At 36.1% G+C, this 20,001-nt stretch overlaps 1 protein-coding gene across 2 annotated transcripts in view; it reads right to left on the bottom strand.

Annotated features, from left to right (window-relative positions):
* The window catches only part of ITGA4 (integrin subunit alpha 4), an 83,792-nt gene that overhangs the window by 26,723 nt on the left and 37,068 nt on the right, over positions 1 to 20,001 (bottom strand). For both annotated transcript variants that reach the window (XM_057551604.1, XM_007190384.2), the window contains exons 15-17: positions 18,600 to 18,754; positions 7,687 to 7,836; positions 1,206 to 1,282 (exon numbers count right to left, since the gene is read on the bottom strand). In XM_057551604.1, the coding sequence (XP_057407587.1) occupies positions 1,206 to 1,282; positions 7,687 to 7,836; positions 18,600 to 18,754 (382 nt within the window). The remainder of the gene's footprint in view (positions 1 to 1,205; positions 1,283 to 7,686; positions 7,837 to 18,599; positions 18,755 to 20,001) is intronic.

Raw genomic sequence — 20,001 nt, 5'->3', positions numbered from 1 at the left:
TCCATGACCTTTCCTCAGTCATTATGCTCTCTGACTGCTACAAAATCACAGTATTAAGTCCCTCTTTTTACATTCTCCATTGGCTATTTCACTGTGGAGTTGGTTTTCCTCTTAGTTCTATGAAGATACTTTTTCAGTCTCCTGGAGTAAGTCCTTATTCTTTTTAAGCTCTTTAAATAAAATTTACCCACCCCTCTCAAGATTTGATCCTTAGTTCTCTGAGAAATTCCCATTTCCATCGCAGGCATTCTCATAACTAATGTGAAGAGGACCTCCAAACATAATCCTGAACTAGATTTTCCACTGCAGAGCTACATATAGAAGTCTCATCAAAGTCAACACACCCCAATTTAAACCTGCTTCCTCTATATCCCTACCTCCCCCAAACAGTCTCCCATATTCCTGCCCTGTCAGTGATGCCTCCTTGCCCTCTTTCACTTTCCATACACAACCAGCTCTTAACCTGAAGTGTGGATTCTATCTCTCTGGTCCTCATTTTCACATCTTCCCTCCGACATGCAGAACAATTTCAACAGAGGGGATATAGACATGATACAGAATTACAATGGCTTATTTCCCAACATAAATAATAACAGCAATCAACAGTTACCCAATTTGCACTGTGTGCACTATTCCAAGCATGTTTACATGTATTTTCTTTTTCCAGTTTCCCTTCTATGAATTTAGAAGACAAAGACGATTTATTCCCTTTCAAATGGGTCACACATATATTTAGGGATATCTTTGTTTTGTACATCAATCTGAATTATGTAACCAGTTTCTGGATGATAAAACACTAAGCATGATGTAGTAAAGGTTAGCTCATTTTGAACCAAAACTCTATTAACAGGCACTTACAAATGTCTGAAAAATAACTACAGTTATGATAACGAAAACCCAAAGCACATTTAAATCCTGAAATATCTTCCGAGTTATCAGTAAAAGGTTAAAATCATGCTTGATAAAACCATGGTGCTCACACATTCTCATTCTTTTGAAAAGTGGTAATCTTTGAGTGTATACTTATGTGACTGCTGTACAGAACACTTAGTCTCTTTCAGCAGAATGAGACTGCTGTTCTTTTCCGGGTCTTTAAATGCTGCTAACCCCCAAGGATTAGTTCTTAGTCCTTTACTCTTTAGAACCCACATGCACACACCAATTACCCCATCCTGATAAATAAGCAGAGAGCCAACTACACTTACTTCAAAAATCCAATTTTTGCAGAAACCTGTAAATCAGCAGAACAGTTTTCATGGGCACAAAATCTTGCAAAGTTTATCTGGAAATAAAATATGACAGTATTTTTTTTATCTTAGTTCAAATCAGTAGGTATATTTCTATGTTTTTTAAAGGATAAAATATCTACGATACATGAAAAAATAAAATTAATATAGCAAATTGATAACTCCTTTATACCTTTTGAAGAGTTCAATTCGAGTATTAGTAGGTTCAGATGACAATTCCAGGGCTAAAGGAACCACGTTCTTTCAATAGGTAAATTTAAAGCCTGAGTTTGTTAAGTGAAAGAAATAATTTCTTTCTTTCATAATAGTTGTATAAAAAGAAGTTTAATCAGACTGTGGTAGTAACCTCTGTAAGTGTTTAGAACCTGTGCTGCCAAGATTTTCTTCGTTGAGTCCCTCTCGATTTTCTGGTGCTGCCATTTGATTCCGCTTATTGTGCATACGCATGACACTTAATTTTCACAGATGGCAGAACAGTGATTTTATATTGGTTGAAAATAATAAAATGTAGAAATTTAGAAATTTTACTTTGAGGATACAGTGAATAAAAATAAATGATAGTTTATCAACAGGTTCCAGAATTTATTTAATTCTGAGCATTTTAATAGGACCCAGAGATACTGTAAGGTACACAGGAAGCCCTGAGGTATAAGCTGGACAAAGGAAAAACAGAGAGATATAAAAAGAAAGGCAGCTGAGAGGAACAGGTGAGAGAGGGAGAGATGCAGAAAAGAAAGAAATCTAGAAAGTCAGAGAAGGAAGCAGGCACATGAAATGTGAAGTGGGTAGAGCGTTGTCAAAATGCACGTCAGACCAGAGACTGCCTATACCAGCGGGAGCAGAGGGAAAGTGTAAATCGTTCTCTAGATAATTAATATAATTTTTTCTACTTCTCTTATTCGTCAAGCAGGTTGTTTGAAGAATCAAAATGTAGCTCATTTGTAGCTCATTCTAATATAACTACAAATTGCTAAGGTTTGGGCTTATGTACTTACAATATTGAGATGTTCATTATTACAGACATTTAAAAGTAGTTGATATTGAAAACTGAAGTTCAACAGAAGAGTGAAAAAAACCGACTTCCATAAATATTTTCATACAAGGCTATAGACAGACTTTGCTCTTCATGTATTATCTTCATTTGATCTAGTATTGTAGACCAGACAGTGCTGATTGTAAGCTCAAATATCTTAAAGCGACTTAGGGGCAATTTTATCTGGACAGGATATGAACTAGACCTTTAAATGTCCCTTTCATCTTTTGCATTCTGTGTGCCATTACTGAATGTTTTAATGAATGCTTTAATCATGGCCCCAAACATCCTGTTGACTCTGTCTTTGTGTTGTTGGACAGTAAAAGTCTGAACAACTGGACTCCTGGGAATAAACACACAGTGAGTGAAACTGATATATTTTGGGATACATTTTATTTTATTTATTTTAAAATTTTTAAAAACATCTTTATGGGAGTATAATTGCTTTACAATGGTGTGTTAGTTTGTGCTTTATAACAAAGTGAATCAGCTATACATATACATATATCCCCATATCTCCTCCCACCCTCCCTATCCCACCCCTCTAGGGGTCACAAAGCACCAAGCTGATCTCCCTGTGTTATGCAGCTGCTTCCCACTAGCTATCTATTTTACATTTGGTAGTTGTATATAAGTCCATGCCACTCTCTCACTTCGTCCCAGCTTACCCTTCTCCTTCTCTGTATCCTCAAGCCCATCTACGTCTGTGTCTTTATTCCTGCTCTGCCCCTAGGTTCTTCATAACCGTTTTTGTTTTTTTGTTTTTTTTTTTTTAGATTCCATATATATGTGTTAGCATATGGTATTTGTTTTTCTCTTTCTGAATTACTTCACTGTATATGACAGACTCTAGGTCCATCCACCTCACTACACATAACTCCATTTCATTTCTTTTTATGGCTGAGTAATATTCCATTGTATATATGTGCCACATCCTCATTATCCATTCATCTGTCGATGGACACTTAGGTTGCTTCCATGTCCTGGCTATTGTAACTAGAGCTGCAATGAACACTGTGGTACATGGACTCTTTTTGAATTATGGTTTTCTTAGGGTATATACCCAGTAGTAGGATTGCTGGGTCGTATGGTAATTCTATTTTTAGTTTTTTAAGGAACCTCCATACTGTTCCCCATAGTGGCTGTATCAATTTACATTCCCACCAACAGTGTAAGAGGGTTCCCTTTTCTCCACACCCTCTCCAGCATTTGTTGTTTGTAGATTTTTTGATGATGACCATTCTGACTGGTGTGAGGTGATACCTGATTGTAGTTTTGATTCGAATTTCTCTAATGATTAGTGATGTTGAACATTTCTTCAGGTGTTTGTTGGCAATCTGTATATCTTCTTTGGAGAAATGTCTATTTAGGTCTTCTGCCCATTCTTGGATTGGGCTGTTTCCTTTTTTGATATTGAGCTGCATGAGCTGCTTGTAAATTTTGGAGATTAATCCTTTGTCAGTTGCTTCATTTGCAAATATTTTCTCCCATACTGAGGGCTGTGTTTTCGTCTTGCTTATGGTTTCCTTTGCTGTGCAAAAGCTTTTAACTTTCATTAGGTCCCATTTGTTTATTTTTGGTTTTCTTTCCATTACTCTAGGAGGTGGGTCAAAAAGGATCTTGCTGTGATTTATGTCATAGAGTGTTCTGCCTATGTTTTCCTCTAAGAGTTTGATAGTGTCTGGCCTTACATTTAGGTCTTTAATCCATTTTGAGTTTATTTTTGTGTATGGTGTTAGGGAGTGTTCTAATTTCATTCTTTTACATGTAGCTGTCCAGTTTTCCCAGCACCACTTATTAAAGAGGCTGTCTTTTCTCCATTGTATATTCTTGCCTCCTTTATCAAAAATAAGGTGACCATATGGGCATGGGTTTATCTTTGGGCCTTCTATCCTGTTCCATTGATCTATATTTCTGTTTTTGTGCCAGTACCATACTGTCTTGATTACTGTAGCTTTGTAGTATAGTCTGAAGTCAGGGAGCCTGATTCCTCCAGCTCCGTTTTTCTTTCTCAAGATTGCTTTGGCTATTCAGGGTCTTTTGTGTTTGCATACAAATTGCGAAATTTTTTGTTCTAGTTCTGTGGAAAATGCCATTGGTAGTTTGATAGGGATTGCACTGAATCTGTAGATTGCTTTGGGTAGTATAGTCATTTTCACAATGTTGATTCTTCCAATCCAAGAACATGGTATATCTCTCCATCTGTTTGTATCATCTTTAATTTCTTTCATCAGTGTCTTATAATTTTCTGCATACAGGTCTTTTTTGTCTCCTTAGGTAGGTTTATTCCTAGGTATTTTATTCTTTTGTTGCAATGGTAAATGGGAGTGTTTCCTTAATTTCTCTTTCAGATTTTTCATCACTAGTGTACAGGAATGCAAGAGATTTCTGTGTATTAATTTTGTATCCTGCTACTTTACCAAATTCATTAATTAGCTCTAGTAGTTTTCTGGTAGCATCTTTAGGATTCTCTATGTATAGTATCATGTCATTTGCAAAAAGGGAAAGTTTTACATCTTCTTTTCTGATTTGGATTCCTTTAATTTCTTTTTCTTCTCTGATTGCTGTGGCTAAAACTTCCAAAACTATGTTGAATAACAGTGGTGAGAGTGGGCAACCTTGTCTTGTTCCTGATCTTAGAGGAAATGCTTTCAGTTTTTCACCATTGACAATGATGTTGGCTGTGGGTTTGTCATATATGGCCTTTATTATGTTGAGGTAAGTTCTCTCTATGCCTACTTTCTGGAGGGTTTTTATCTTAAATGTGTGCTGAATTTTGTCAAAAGCTTTTTCTGCATCTACTGAGATGATCGTATGGTTTTTCTCCTTCAGTTTGTTAATATGGTGTATCACATTGATTGATTTGTGTATATTGAAGAATCCTTGCATTCCTGGGATAAACCCCACTTGATCATGCTGTATGATCCTTTTAATGTGCTGTCGGATTCTGTTTGCTAGTATTTTGTTGAGGTTTTTTGCATCTATGTTCATCAGTAATATTGGCCTGTAGTTTTCCTTCTCTGTGACATCTTTGTCTGGTTTTGGTATCAGGGTGGCCTCATAGAATGAGTTTGGGAGTGTTCCTTCCTCTGCTATATTTTGGAAGAGTTTGAGAAGTATAGGTGTTATAGGTGTTAGCTCTTCTATAAATATTTGATAGAATTTGCCTGTGAAGCCATCTGGTCCTGGGCTTTCGTTTGTTGGAAGATTTTTAATCACAGTCTCAATTTCACTGCTTGTGATTGGTCTGTTTATATTTTCTATTTCTTCCTGTGTCAGTCTCAGAAGGTTCTGCTTTTCTAAGAATTTGTCCATTTCTTCCAGGTTGTCCATTTTATTGGCATACAGTTGCTTGTAGTAATTTCTCATGATCCTTTGTATTTTTGCAGTGTCAGTTGTTACTTCTCCTTTTTCATTTCTAATTCTATTGATTTGAGTCTTCTCCCTTTTTTTCTTGATGAGTCTGGCTAATGGTCTGGCAATTTTGCTTATCTTCTCAAAGAACCAGCTTTTAGTTTTATTGATCTTCGCTATTGTTTCCTTCATTTCTCTTTCATTTATTTCTGATCTCATCTTTATGATTTCTTTCCTTCTGCTAACCTTGGGGTTTTTTCTTCTTCTTTCTCTAATTGCTTTAGGTGTAAGATTAGGTTGTTTATTTGAGATGTTTCTTGTTTCTTGAGGTAGGATTTTGTATTGCTATAAACTTCCCTCTTAGAATTGCTTTTGCTGCATCCCATAGGTTTTGGGTCTTCGTGTTTTCATTGTCATTTGTTTCTAGGTATTTTTTTATTTCCTCTTTGATTTCTTCAGTGATCTCTTGATTATTAAGTAGTGTATTGTTTAGCCTCCATGTGTTTGTATTTTTTTACAGATTTTTTCCTGTAATTGATATCTAGTCCCATAGCATTGTGGTCAGAAAAGATACTTGATACAATTTCAATTTTCTTAAATTTACCAAGGCTTGATTTGTGACCCAAGATATGATCTATCCTGGAGAATGTTCCACGAGCACTTGAGAAGAAAGTGTATTCTGTTGTTTTTGGATGGAATGTCCTACAAATATCAATTACGTCCATCTTGTTTAATGTATCATTTAAAGCTTGTGTTTTCTTATATATTTTCATTTTGGATGATCTGTCCATTGGTGAAAGGGGGGTGTTAAAGTCCCCTACAATGATTGTGTGACTGTCGATTTCCCCTTTTATGGCTGTTAGCATTTGCCTTATGTATTGAGGTGCTCCTATGTTGGGTGCATATATATTTATAATTTTTATATCTTCTTCTTGGATTGATCCCTTGATCATTCTGTAGTGTCCTTCTTTGTGTCTCCTGTAATACTCTTTATTTTAAAGTCTATTTTGCCTGATATGAGAATTGCTACTCCAGCTTTCTTTTGATTTCCATTTGCATGGAATAACTTTTTCCATTCCCTCACTTTCAGTCTGTATGTGTCCCTAGGTCTGAAGTGGGTCTCTTGTAGACAGCATATATATGGGGCTTTTTTTTGTATCCATTCAGCCAGTCTCTGTCTTTTGGTTGGAGCATTTAATCCATTTACATTTAAGGTAATTATTGATATGTATGTTCCTATTAACATTTTCTTAATTGTTTTGGGTTTGTTATTGTAGGTCTTTTCCTTCTGTTTTGTTTCCTGCCTAGAGAAGTTCCTTTAGCATTTTTGCTGTAAAGCTGGTTTGGTGGCGCTGAATTCTCTTAGCCTTTGCTTGTGTGTAAAATTTTTAATTTCTCCATCGAATCTGAATGAGATCCTTGCTGGGTAGAGTAATCTTGGTTGTAGGTTTTTCCCTTTCATCACTTCAGGGATACATTTTAAAAAGCAGTTCACTGGTTAGAATGCAGGATCCATCTCAAAATGCACATACAGTTAAGTTAAAAAGGGAAACTGTTGTGTAACATAAATACACGTTCATAAATGAGTAAAATCTGACTAATAAGACATGAGTGAATCTGTGGGTAGGGTGAGTGAGAGGGAGACAAACTGAAAAAGAAGGAGACAGAAAATGAGAAAGATAAGCTGAACACACATGACGATGCTGAATAACTCATGAATGCAACCCACTTCCATTAGGAGTGCTCTCTGGAAATATATTTTCTTCACTGGCAATGCATCAAGGGGAGAAAATTAACATTTTATGTATATGGGAAACCACTGTTATGACTAAATGCATATTTAAAAGTATTCAGTTCAATATCCTAGAGGGAATATAAAAAATAAAGAAAAATGGAAAACAAGACATATCATACATCTTTTTTATAAAAAAAATCATTAAAATTTTAAGAAAATTCAGAGAGAGTTCATTTCCTCAGAACTATGTACTATTTCAAAAAAATTTCTTCAGTTATATGTCACATGATGTTTCAAATAAAGGAAAAAATTCCTACTGTTTTTGCAATGATGTCTTTTTCTTTCTTCTGCTGAAGAATTGGCTGAAGTGGTGGGAATTCCTCTGTACTTCGTTTACTGATGACATGATGCCCCAGGTGGTAAGCGGCTTCAAGCTGAATTGGGGTGAGGATGTCCCGTACATCTTTCTAAAGAAATTGAAAACCATATGAATTAATAACAAAAATAAGCATCGAAATAAAAAATATATATAAAGTCCCTCCTTTCCTTCATAAGGTCAAACACAATATATGGAAGTCAAATAAAATCCTTTCCTTTTAAGCTAAATTGTTAAAAAATTGAACTATTTTCACACATTACAAAAGCAATCACGTTTATTAGGAAAAAGACAAAAGGTATTAAAAATGAAAAACCATAACTATCCAATAATAGTTATGGAGGTCTACATTTTGGCATATTTTCGTCAATGCTATTTTCTATGCATACAATTTTCTTATTAGTTGTTACAGTTTTTCTACATTTATTGTGCTTTTACACTTTACAAAGAAAGAGTTCTTGGATTTATTTATCAATGATACAGGAATTGTAACCCATTTGGAATCCATTCTGCTCTGTATGACACTCTTTTAAGTTTAATATCTTACTAATTTTTTACACAGCATTTATCATTCTTAATCTTCTTTATATGTAGTCAAAGTCTTTGAATGATTAGATTTTTAAAATTTATTGTCTTCTGCCCCCCAAGAAACGACTCTTGAGTTTATTACACTGGTTGTCAATTCATATATTTTAATCTTTATTTCTACATGCAGGCATTATTTTTCTCTCTTTTAAAAACATTTTCCCATGAACTTAAAATTTATTTCATCTTTTCATTCGATTATTCAATAGCCCCTTCATTAAATGGGAATATACATTACTATCAAAATTATTTGTTAACATAAACATGCACAAACACTAAAATAACTGACAAGAAAATAACTTTGAAATAGTTTGGCATTCAATTAAGGAAACACTTCCCTAAATAGTAAAGGTGTTCTAGAATCCCAAGTCTGTGAAAAAAAAAAAAATATGGAAGTCAAGTAAGATAAAAAACATGGCATCTCTTAGAAAGCACTTCTCAGAGCAGCCCTGCCTAGACAGATATGAGATTTTCAAAATATACTGAACAAAGCCGACTCATTTATTTTTCTCCCTATCTAAGAGGATGGGCAAATAAGATTCCACTATAAAGTAATCCATGAGGATTTATAACAGAATTCAGTTGACAATTTAGACTGCATGAAATAAGGCATGCTGATGGCAAATCTATAGAACAAGTAGCTTATGCACAACAAAAATTAAAAGTAGATATTATCTCAGGATTTGAGAGAGAAGCTCACAATCAGCAGATACAGTCCACCTACACAGGAACTATGCAGTTTTTCTTTTTCTTTTTCTTGGTATTATAATTGTTACTATACTCAGAAGACATTCAAATAATTGGCCACACACTTTGTCTTTCACACTAACAATTTAAATGTAAAGCTTGGCTTGACTCTACTTTTCATATGCCCGTTTCAATTTACATTTCTTCACATTTAAAAAAAATAGATTCATCAAAGTCCCACTAAAGAAACTCAAGTGTTTTCATTGGGACTAGACATATTAATTTTAACCATAATTGAGTTTTATATTTATGAGGTTTATATTTACACTTAGTGAGTTTCTTAGTAGATCCATGACACTGTAATTGACAGACCTCCTATTGAATAATGTCAGTGGATTTCTATTTATCTAGACAATTCAGAGTTGGAATATAGCTTAAACATTTCTGCCTAAAAGCAGATTTCCAAAGCTCATAAATTAACAATCCCTACTGAATAGAAAAAAATACCTATCATACAGATTACTGCTATGCTATTTATGCCTATAGTAACTTTTGATAAAAATCAATGAAGTTAATAAAGATGACATTTCACATAACACTACACCTATTCTATGTCTTTTATGTAATTATAAAAAAGGATGTAATTGTTTCTTCTCATCATTTACAACATTATATATAAATTATATAAATATAAATATATATATATAAATTGGTTAAAAGCAAGTGGTCTGAAGGTAGAGTCCTGGGGTTCAAACCTCAGGTCCTTCACTTGTTATCTATATGTAACCTTGGGCAAATTACATAATCTGTCTATGGAACAATTACTTCATCTGAAAATGGTTGGTAATAATGATAATGAAAATGATGATTATGACACCTATACCTTATTGTGAGGATTCAATGACATAACGTATGTAAAACACTTAGTACAATGCCTGGTACGTATTAAGGTCTCAATAGATGTTAAATATTAAAATTATTATGTGTATATTACTGCAAAATGTAGCTATATAAGCCAACCAAGGAATTACAGAGTTTCAATTTCTTATAATAAATTCTGGTGACTATTTGGAAGGAATAAGAAAAAAGAAAATTAGTCTATTGCCAACCAGTGAACACTAAATAGAAAATGAGCTACGTTTTCTACTAATACAACTATTAGACTTGTATTAATTAAGTGGTACCTGGAAGATGTGTAGCATGACTCAGAGTACTCAAGATCTCTCAGGGCTTTTCCATTCTCACACATGGAGATGTTTTTATTAGATTACTTGGTAAGTGATCATCTCAACTCGAAACCTTGACCATATAGGAATGCTGCAAATCAAGGTCCAAATCCCAAGTTATCAACTTGTGAAAATGGAACAGCTTGAAGCCCTGAGTATTACAATAGCAAACTTGATTAAATTATTCCCTAGGTGTAGGAGCTAGACAGCCACTGACTGTCCCTCCACATGTCCACTGCTTTAATTCTTCTCAACAAGCTTGCTTTGACCACATCACATGTTATCTAATTCATACTAATTTTCCACAAGGTCTTCTCTACATCTGGTGTATATTACTTTCATTATCCTAATTAGCTATTAATTATGCCTTTCTCACAATATATAAAATGTACGTGCACTCTTGCAAGAACTGTATTTGACAGATATTCACACTTACTTAACTTTAACAGCTCCACCTAAGGACAAAAACTATAATATCAAAAATTCTTAAAGTGACTAATTAATATACAGGAGGAAAAAGTAGATTTGCTTAAAATTTTTAATTTGGATGGGCATGTGCTATCTATATTAAAAATAATGAAGATTCCATGCCACATTTTTATGGACAATTACATAAAACAGGGCACCCACAAGCATGCAAATTAGCACATGCCTGAAATTACACAAAGTCTGCCTTCTTGTCTGACTTTCACAGAAATTTTTATTATGGCCAACTTGAGAACTGAGCTGTAGGCCCATGTCATCCTATTGTGTTTATGTAGTGAGGGAATTTATTTAAAGGGTGGAGCCAGAAATATTTATAAAATATTACTTAATGAACAATGATGTTGAGGTATAAACAAACATGTGAAAATATCTATTCATGGGTCTACTCTGTAGAAGGCAGGATCTAGGGATACAAAACTGAAAGCCGGTGCCTACATTACACTTTAAAACCCATAAATCCACACATGTGGTGGAGGGATGAGCATTCTGATACATGCAGACACAAGTACAGAAGAGGGAGGGCCACCTAACCTACACTCGAAAGGGCGTGGGAAAATTCTTACATAGAAGAATTTTAAGCAAGGAATATGATCAGATTTGTGTTTTTGAAATGCCTCTCTGGTGCCAATGTGGGGAATGGGTTGGGGTGGGAGAAGGTAAGACTGAGGCATAGATTGGAATCTGAGCCAGCAAGGCCCCATGTAATTATAACCACTTTATCTAGTAAGTATGTTTCAGAGGGTGAACTGTCAAACATCTGGGACTACAACTTCCTGAGAAAAGACAACACCCCCAAGACAGGTGCCCTCACCACTACACGAATAGAACATTACAGATTTTCCCTCACAGAATTCTTTAAAAAGCTCTGAGAACACATCATCTATAAATTTATTAAATATGGATTGATTGGGGGCCTTATGTAATGAGTTGTGCTAGCTCTAAGAAGAATACAAACATGGAAAAGATAACATCCTGTCTTCAAAGACCTTGTAATCTAACAAAGAATTAATATATGTTGGAATAATCAATCATCTTCTAGGATACCATAATATCAGTATAGTTATATAGTTTGTCTGCATTTAGATTTTCAGCAGAAATGCATGCATATATGGATTGGTCCACAGTGGTTAAAATATAACTACTTTGGAGCAAATGGTACTTCATTAAACTATGTGTTTGTATAGCTTAAAAATATAAGCAAATAAAATACAAATACATATATTTAGTAATCAAATACGTGTTCATTGTTTGAAGTTATTACTGAAAATGATGGGTTTTATAAGTCACCTAAAGACTTAGATAACAAAATAAAATTCCTTTATTCCAGAACTCCAAAATCCAAAATTTAGAGAAACCAAAGGAAAGAAAGAATAAACTAATCTACTAAATACATAGGCAGGTTGATTTCATGATTATTATACAACATACTAAGGCCACTGAACTCACTGGATATCAGATACCAGTAGAGACAGGCATTCCTGGTCCAATGACTAAGCTAAATATTTCTAGATTTTATGGAATGCTGTAGACAGGAAGGGAATGTTTGTTTTCTTCTCAAACATCAGAGAGTATTTTGATGCAGAGATTCCATCAAGATCAATCAAGAAATATCTCTAAAAACCTAAAGGTAAGTCTCACTACCATGGCTGCTCCAACATTTCTAAAATTTGTTGCCAATTGTTGAATGAATTTCTCTAAATCAAAACAGCCTCAAAATTATCCTTTGTCCTAAAATCTTGTCCTAAGAAATCTGTAAGACCTAATCAAGTTGTACCTTTGAAGATAACAAAGATTCATTTTCATATGCTTACATGGATGGGGAAACATTTTCATAAAGGGAAAAGCGAGGTCCAATAGAACAGAATTTCAATAGATAAAACACTATAAGGCATAAAAAATTAACCATTTGCCTTCTATCATAGAAACCTTTTATTAACTCCCAACTCTAAATTCTAGATTCTCTTTTCATAACATCTAATAATTTTAAGGCTCTAACAGTAAAAATTAAAGTTTGGCATAATTATAAAAAACCAAAAACTGGAGTTCTATAAGGAAAAAAGTAATTTCTGCCTTCTTATTTTCTGAGGAATACATTTTGACCAGTCACATAAAACAATCTTATGTAATACCTGTTTTAATTATGAGTGGATGAAGTACACTTGAGAAAACTGATGTGCTTACCAACCAGATAAATGACCATATAGTCTCAGAAAAATAACATACCAGCAAATGTATATGCTAGTGATGTGATACTTATTAGACTGCTAACAATGTCTCCTATATTCCAAGAAGATCCAATACATGAAATTAGAGAATGTGTGATTAAAAGAGAAGGACTTAATAAAAGCCAAGTTTTATGAGAAGATTTGGATTTTCTAAAATAACCAAATTCTCTACTATCAAAGACTGTGATGGGTTTTTTAAATATAAGTAGGTTTAAAGACTTTCATTTATGTGAGATCATCAAGGGATTGTGAGCAAGGATAAAAATAAAATTCAATTCTTTTCCTCACCTTCAGGTCCCCAATGGCTTTAACATGTTGTCATACTGATGAAATCTTTCTGGCTCATTCTCTTTAATACTCAAGTCCAACAATGTGCTGCTCCCACTGGGACCTCCAATTCAACTTTGTTCCCCTGTCCCTCACACACCCTCTTGCTGTCCTCTCTCCTCTCCTTACCCTGCTTAATCTTAATGGCCAAAAATATAACCACTCCCTTGCGTACCCCTCCGCTCTCTCGTGCGTTCCTTCTTTGCTTCACTCTATTGGCAGACCACAACCATGGTTGATTGTAACTCTTCATCTACTCCCACCTGTAAGGTTGAACATGACTGGAAAAAACCACCACCATACTGACTCGTCTCACTTTCTGATGCAACTTAGAGCCTAACTCCATCTCAGGACCATACTGTACTTTCTCACTCTCCCACTCTCCCACTCTCCTAGAAGACTGCTTCACATCTTCTTCCCGAACTCTAAACACCACTTCTCCCATTCCGATGGAAGCTAATGCCTTTGCTTCTTACTTCGCTGATAATATTAAAGCAATCAGAAGAGAACTTCCAGTCCTCTCAACCACATCTGCCCAGCATCTGCAAGCACATAAACAAATGAACTATGCATGTGCCTATCTAGAATCAATCCTTTCATTTGTACAATTAATCCCAGCCTTTTTGCCCCCTTTGTGCCGACAATTCTTTCCTCTTATCTATCTCATTTACTCTATTGGAACACACCCATCAGCATAAAAGCACGCTATTCCTCCCATCTTAAAAGAAAAAAAAAGTCTCTCCACTTCTCTTGTCAGCTACTGACTCCCCACCCCTTTTCTTTAGCTCCCCTTGGAGCAAAAATCTGTGAAAGAATAAGCTACACTCTGTCTCCAATTCCTCTCCTCCTTTTCCTCTACTATTCTTCTCAACTGCTGTTGTCATGATCACCAATAGCTTCTACATTGCTAAACCCAATGGTGAGTTCTTAGCCCTCATCTTCTTCAACTAAGAGGAAAGCACTGAAAACACTGTCATGCCTTTCTCCTTGCTCTGCTTTATTCACTTCACTTCGGGGATGCCACAAGCTCCTGTTTTTCTTCCTTACTGATTAGTCCTTCTCATCTCCTTTGTAAGCCTTCTCTTCTCTCTAACCACTTCATGTTGTAGGGCCCAGAGTGCAGACCTTAGCTCTTTTCTCCTCCTGTGATGATCTCAGCCACCTCATATGACTTTCAAACCCATTCATATGCCAAAGATACATTGTTATATTTCCAGTTCCATGCCCCTCTCCAACTCCAGATGAGTATATACAATACAAATGATTAATTGCTGTTTACACTTAAAAGTAAAATAGGTCTCTCCAGCTCAGCAGGTCCACAACTGAACTCCAACATTTTACACCCAAAAGTTGTTTCCCTTGCCCTACTGATGAAAACTGTATTCTTCTAGTTGCTTGGGCTAATGACTTTGGAGTCGTCTTGGAGCCTTTCTTTCTCAAATGCTAGACATCCAATCTGTCAGTAAATTTTGTAGAATCTGTCTTCTACTATTTCTCACCATATCCACTGCTACCACCTTCGTTGGGGCCATCATCTCTCACCTGGCTTACTGCAGTGTCCTCTTCTTCCTGCGTCAACCTGTGGTCGCCTACTGTGTAGTCTCAACATAGCAGTTAGAGTATTCCTTTTTATTACTCAGTCAGATCATGTCAATTATCTGCCCCAAACTCTACAATAGATCCCCATGTCACCTGGAGAAAAAGTCACAGGGTCTTATGTGATTTGACTCTTTTTCTACTGCTCTCCCCCTCGCTCACTCTTCCAGCCATCCTTGCCTCCTCATGGTTTTCTAAAACAACCAGGCTCATTCTTTTCCTGATGCTTTTTTTTACCTAGCTCTTCTTTCAGTAATGTTCTCCTCCTGGATCAGGGGTTCTCAAAGTACAGCTCTCAAGCTGGCAGCAGCAGCATCACCTGGGGACTTTGTAGAAAAGCAAATTCTCAGGCCTTGTTGAAGACCTACTGAATCAAGAACTCTAGGTGGGGCCCAGCAATCTGTGTTTCAACAAGCCCCCTAGGTAATGCTGTTGCATGCTGAAGTTGCGGACCACTGCCCCAGACATCTACACGGCAACTTCTTAGCTTCCTTCAAGTCTTTGCTCAGATGTTACCTTCTGAATGAGGCCCACTCTGCCCACCCTATTTAAAATTGCATTCTTCACTCCTTCCCCAGCACTCTATAATTTCCTGTGCTCTGCTCTCCTTTCCTTTTTCCGTCACCCATATAATCCTCTAAAACAGGGGTTCCCAATCCCCGGGCCATGGACCGGTACCGGTCTGCGGCCTGTTAGGAACTGGGCCGCACAGCAGGTGAGCAGCGGGTGAGCGAGAGAAGCTTCATCTGCCGCTCCCCCCCATCGCTCCCCATCACTCACACTACCTCCTGAACCATCCCCCCCAACCCAGTGGAAAAACTGTCTTCCATGAAACCGGTTCCTGGTGCCAAAAAGGTTGGGGTCTGCTGCTCTAAAATACTATAAAATTTACATTTTGTTACTATTGTGCTATTGTGTTACTATTTGTTACTATTGTGTATTGTTACATTTTGTGCCGTTGTCTCACCACACTAGACTATAAGCTCTATGAGGGTGGTAATCTTTTTGTTTCAGTCACTGACCTATATAAATGTCTCAAACAGAACCTGACACTACGTAGGTACTCAATATCTATTAATTGGAAGAAGTGGAGCTTAATTGGCACAGCCAACAGGAGCTATGCAAAGAAAGCATGCCCAGCTAGCAGGCAGGGAGTCCTCTGAGAGGTGGGGGCTGTGGCCCTGAGCACATAATTAACAAGTGTCACCTTATTTCACTGTAAGGGGCATTGAGGTAGAATGCACATGTACATTAACACTCCTGACACCGGACGCGCTTTACAGAACAAAGGAATGATCCAGTTAATGTTTCCGAAAGCCTCAGGTACCATGCTGGTGGGGGTGGGAAATGCACTCATTATATTTTCATCTCCTCCTAAATAACAGCTAGGGGTCCTTGACAAAACTCAAGGTTAGGGCAGCTGTTTCTGTGGTTCTTACACCTGCCTTTGGATTTGTTGCAAGGGAGAGTGTTGGAGTAGCCTTTTGCCTTTCTATGCATGAGTTTTAAAACGTCCCAAACAAAAGCAAGGTAAGTTAGGAAGGAAAAAAAATATTGGAAGAAACAATCACTTTTTCAAAAACAGTCCCTCTATGTACCAATCCCAGAGCTAAGTGCTTTTTTTTGACATTGACAGTATGGCCCAAAGTCACGGCTGTAACCTGCTGTTGTTGTGTTACCATGGTAGTGACAAGTATACATGCAACTAACACAGAAACCTCTGCTAAATTGTCATTTCTGGTACAAATCTATTCTGAAGACAGTGCACAATTTTGATGAACCCGTAGTCATAGGAACAATGTCAAGAAACGGGACTAAATAAATCAGATCAATGTGCTGCCATTTATACAAATTCAACACAATATGTCTGTCAATGCCTGATGTTGGTCCTTTCATTGCCCTTTAAAATGGTCTCAGTGTTAGTCTCTAAAATTGATTAACCTGAGTAAAATCAACTATGCAGAATTTTTTAAAAAACCCTCTTTAATCCCCACCACATCAATGATGGTTGCACTAATATCATCCTATACTTTTGGCTCTCAACCATCTAATAGCTTTACTCTAGTACAACAATAAAAACTGTTAAGGGAAATGAGGGAATAGCATAGGGACTATTGCTGTTAGCATTTAATAGTCCTGATGCTTGTTTGCATTTGCTTGGAATAAGTATCTAAGGAAAAATTAAGTTCTAAACTGAGGCTACTATTTGAAATCCCAGAAAAGGCTCCTGGGAACAGTTTGGCTTTTTTGTGACAGTAGTTTTTCTGATGAAGTACACCATTCCCTAATGAAAAAGACCTGGCACTGCTTCATACGATAAAATGTGATCAATGCAAGGAACGTGATGATCAGTTTGGGAATGAGTGGTTTAATAAAAGAAACATGAAATTGGCTGTGCTTTGGCAGGATATACCCCAAACCATCATGAGAGGCATCATCCTGGCCCACAGATGATCCCCATCACGCTACAAATGTGCAAGTTCCCACTGACATCACCGACAATGCTGGCATGGAGACAAAGGCACGATCCAAAAGCAGTCACGTTGGATTCTGCTTCTTAAAGTCCCATGAAAAATAAACCAACTGCCCTGCCTCCCACCTCCCTCCAATAACTACCAGGAATAGATCTGGGGCTCAGCAGAGCTACTCGACATTTACATTTTTAGGCAAGTGCATAAACAGAGAGGGACAACAGCAACTGTGAAGAGGGAAAGGCAAATCTTTAAAAACAGTGAGGCGGTAAAATGTGATAAATGTGAAATAAGGAAGGGGCAAAAAGTAGAGTTTGAATTATCTAGGTCTGTCACAGGATCATCTAATATTTTGACTCTGGAACAACAGATCAGCTAGTTCAAGTAACACTTGCTTTTCACTATGTTTTATAAAAGATACCAATGCAATAAGATTTAAACGTATTGATAATATTGAAGTTTACGTATCTGTTAATAAAAACAAGTTTACCTAAAAATAGAACTACCATACGACCCAGCAATCCCACTACTTGGCATATACCCTGAGAAAACCATAATTCAAAAAGAGTCCATGTACCACAGTGTTCATTGCAGCTCTAGTTACAATAGCCAGGACATGGAAGCAACCTAAGTGTCCATCATCGGATGAGTGGATAATGAGGATGTGGCACATATATACAATGGAATATTACTCAGCCATGAAAAGAAACGAAATGGAGGTATTTGTAGTGAGGTGGATGGAGTTAGAGTCTGTCATACAGAGTGAAGTAAGTCAGAAAGAGAAATACAAATACAGTATGCTAACATATATATGGAATCTAAGGAAAAAAAAAAAAGTCATGAAGAACCTAGTGGCAAGACGGGAATAAAGACACAGACCTACTACAGAATGGACTTGAGGATATGGGGAGGGGGAAGGGTAAGCTGGGACAAAGTGAGAGAGTGGCATGGACATATATACACTACCAAACGTAAAACAGATAGCTAGTGGGAAGCAACTGCATAGCACAGGGAGATCAGCCCTGTGCTTTGTGACCACCTAGAGGGGTGGGATAGGGAGGGCGGGAGGGAGAGAGATACAAGAGGGAAGAGATATGGGAACATATGTATATGTATAACTGATTCACTTTGTTACAAAGCAGAAACTAACACACCATTGTAAAGCAATTATACTCCAATAAAAATGCTAAAAAAAAAAAAACCACTGCACTGTAAAAAAAACAAAAACAAAAAGAAACAAGTTTACATTACCCGCATAAATGCTTGATGTGTTTTACAGTTAGCCACTCTGCTTGATACTTTTATGCTTCCTGTAATCACATCAGAAGTTCCATTGGAAGAAAAGTAAAATCTCGATGGAGACTCTGCCTTTCGGTTCACATCCAGGCTCATGTTATAAAACAAAACTGCAAAAATGTAGAGAGAATTGCAATTAGTATAATTATCTAAAGGCATTTGTTTTGTTATTTTTAAAGTGATAATAGTCAAAGTTATATAGAATGCTGGAAATATATTAAATTCTCTTCATTAAATAACTTTCTAAAAACTAACCTGAAATATGAAAGAGGGAACACATTTCAAAAATTATTTTTATAAACTTTAAAAAAAGAATTATAAACTTTTCTCTAGGTTTCTACTTTTAAAATTAACATTTTTAGTTGTTTGCTTAATCCTCCTACATATAAACATTTCAAAGCTACACTACCAAAGTTGTTACTAATAATCAAAGTCTTGAGTAAAGTTTCAGATTTCTTCGAGTCCTTTTGTCCGTAGAACGTCTGACTGAGGAAGTACAGGCACCCAAATGTCACTTGGAATAATTTTATCTTGTGTGGTTACAGAACTAATCTCATATATGGTTGGGTTCATTTATTTCTATTTGTTTCCAATTTGAGGGGTTGCTATTTTTCTTTTGATTTTTTTTTTTCTTAACGTGAAGTGAACACATGGTTTAAAAGTCAAACTTACATAAACAGCTGACTCACAGACATCTCCTTTCCAGCCCTAGACCCTGATTATTTCTCTTCCTTGTTTTTATTGGTTTCTGGTTGGATCTTCCAGTGTTGATTTATGTAAAAATAAACAAATATATACAGACATTCTCTCAATAAATATTCTGGCAGTTTGGTAAGAACTTATTTCAAATCTGACATGGTAAATGATGTGCTAAAGAAGATCTTCAATAACCAAAAAATTAAGGAAAATTTACAACAACCAAAAAAAATTCCAGGACCGATCTTACCAAGAAAGAAAGAGCTATTTCTTGAATCTAAAAGGATTCTTTGTCAGACTGGTGGTTGTCAGAGGTGAGGGGTGGGGGATGGGTGACAGGATCAAAAGGTACAAAGTTCTAGCTACAAAAAAAGTCATGGGGCTGTTAACGTACAGCATGGTGACTACAGTTAATCATACTGTATTGCACACTTGAAAGGTGCTAAGAGAGTAGATCTTAAAATTTCTTATCACAAGAAAAAAATATTTACAACTACATATGATGATGGATGTTAACTAGACTTATTTTGGTGATTATTTCACAATATACACAAATATTGAATCATCTCATGTTTTATACCTGAAACTAATATAATGTTGTTTGTCAGTTATACCTCAATTTAAAAAATTGAAAAATAAGAGCCTTCTTTGCAAAACAAGC

This window comes from Balaenoptera acutorostrata, chromosome 8 (assembly GCF_949987535.1).
Source record: "Balaenoptera acutorostrata chromosome 8, mBalAcu1.1, whole genome shotgun sequence".
Lineage (NCBI taxonomy): Eukaryota > Metazoa > Chordata > Mammalia > Artiodactyla > Balaenopteridae > Balaenoptera > Balaenoptera acutorostrata.
The sequence above is the reverse complement of the archived record's forward strand: the minus strand, read 5'-3'. Positions and strand labels throughout refer to the sequence as shown.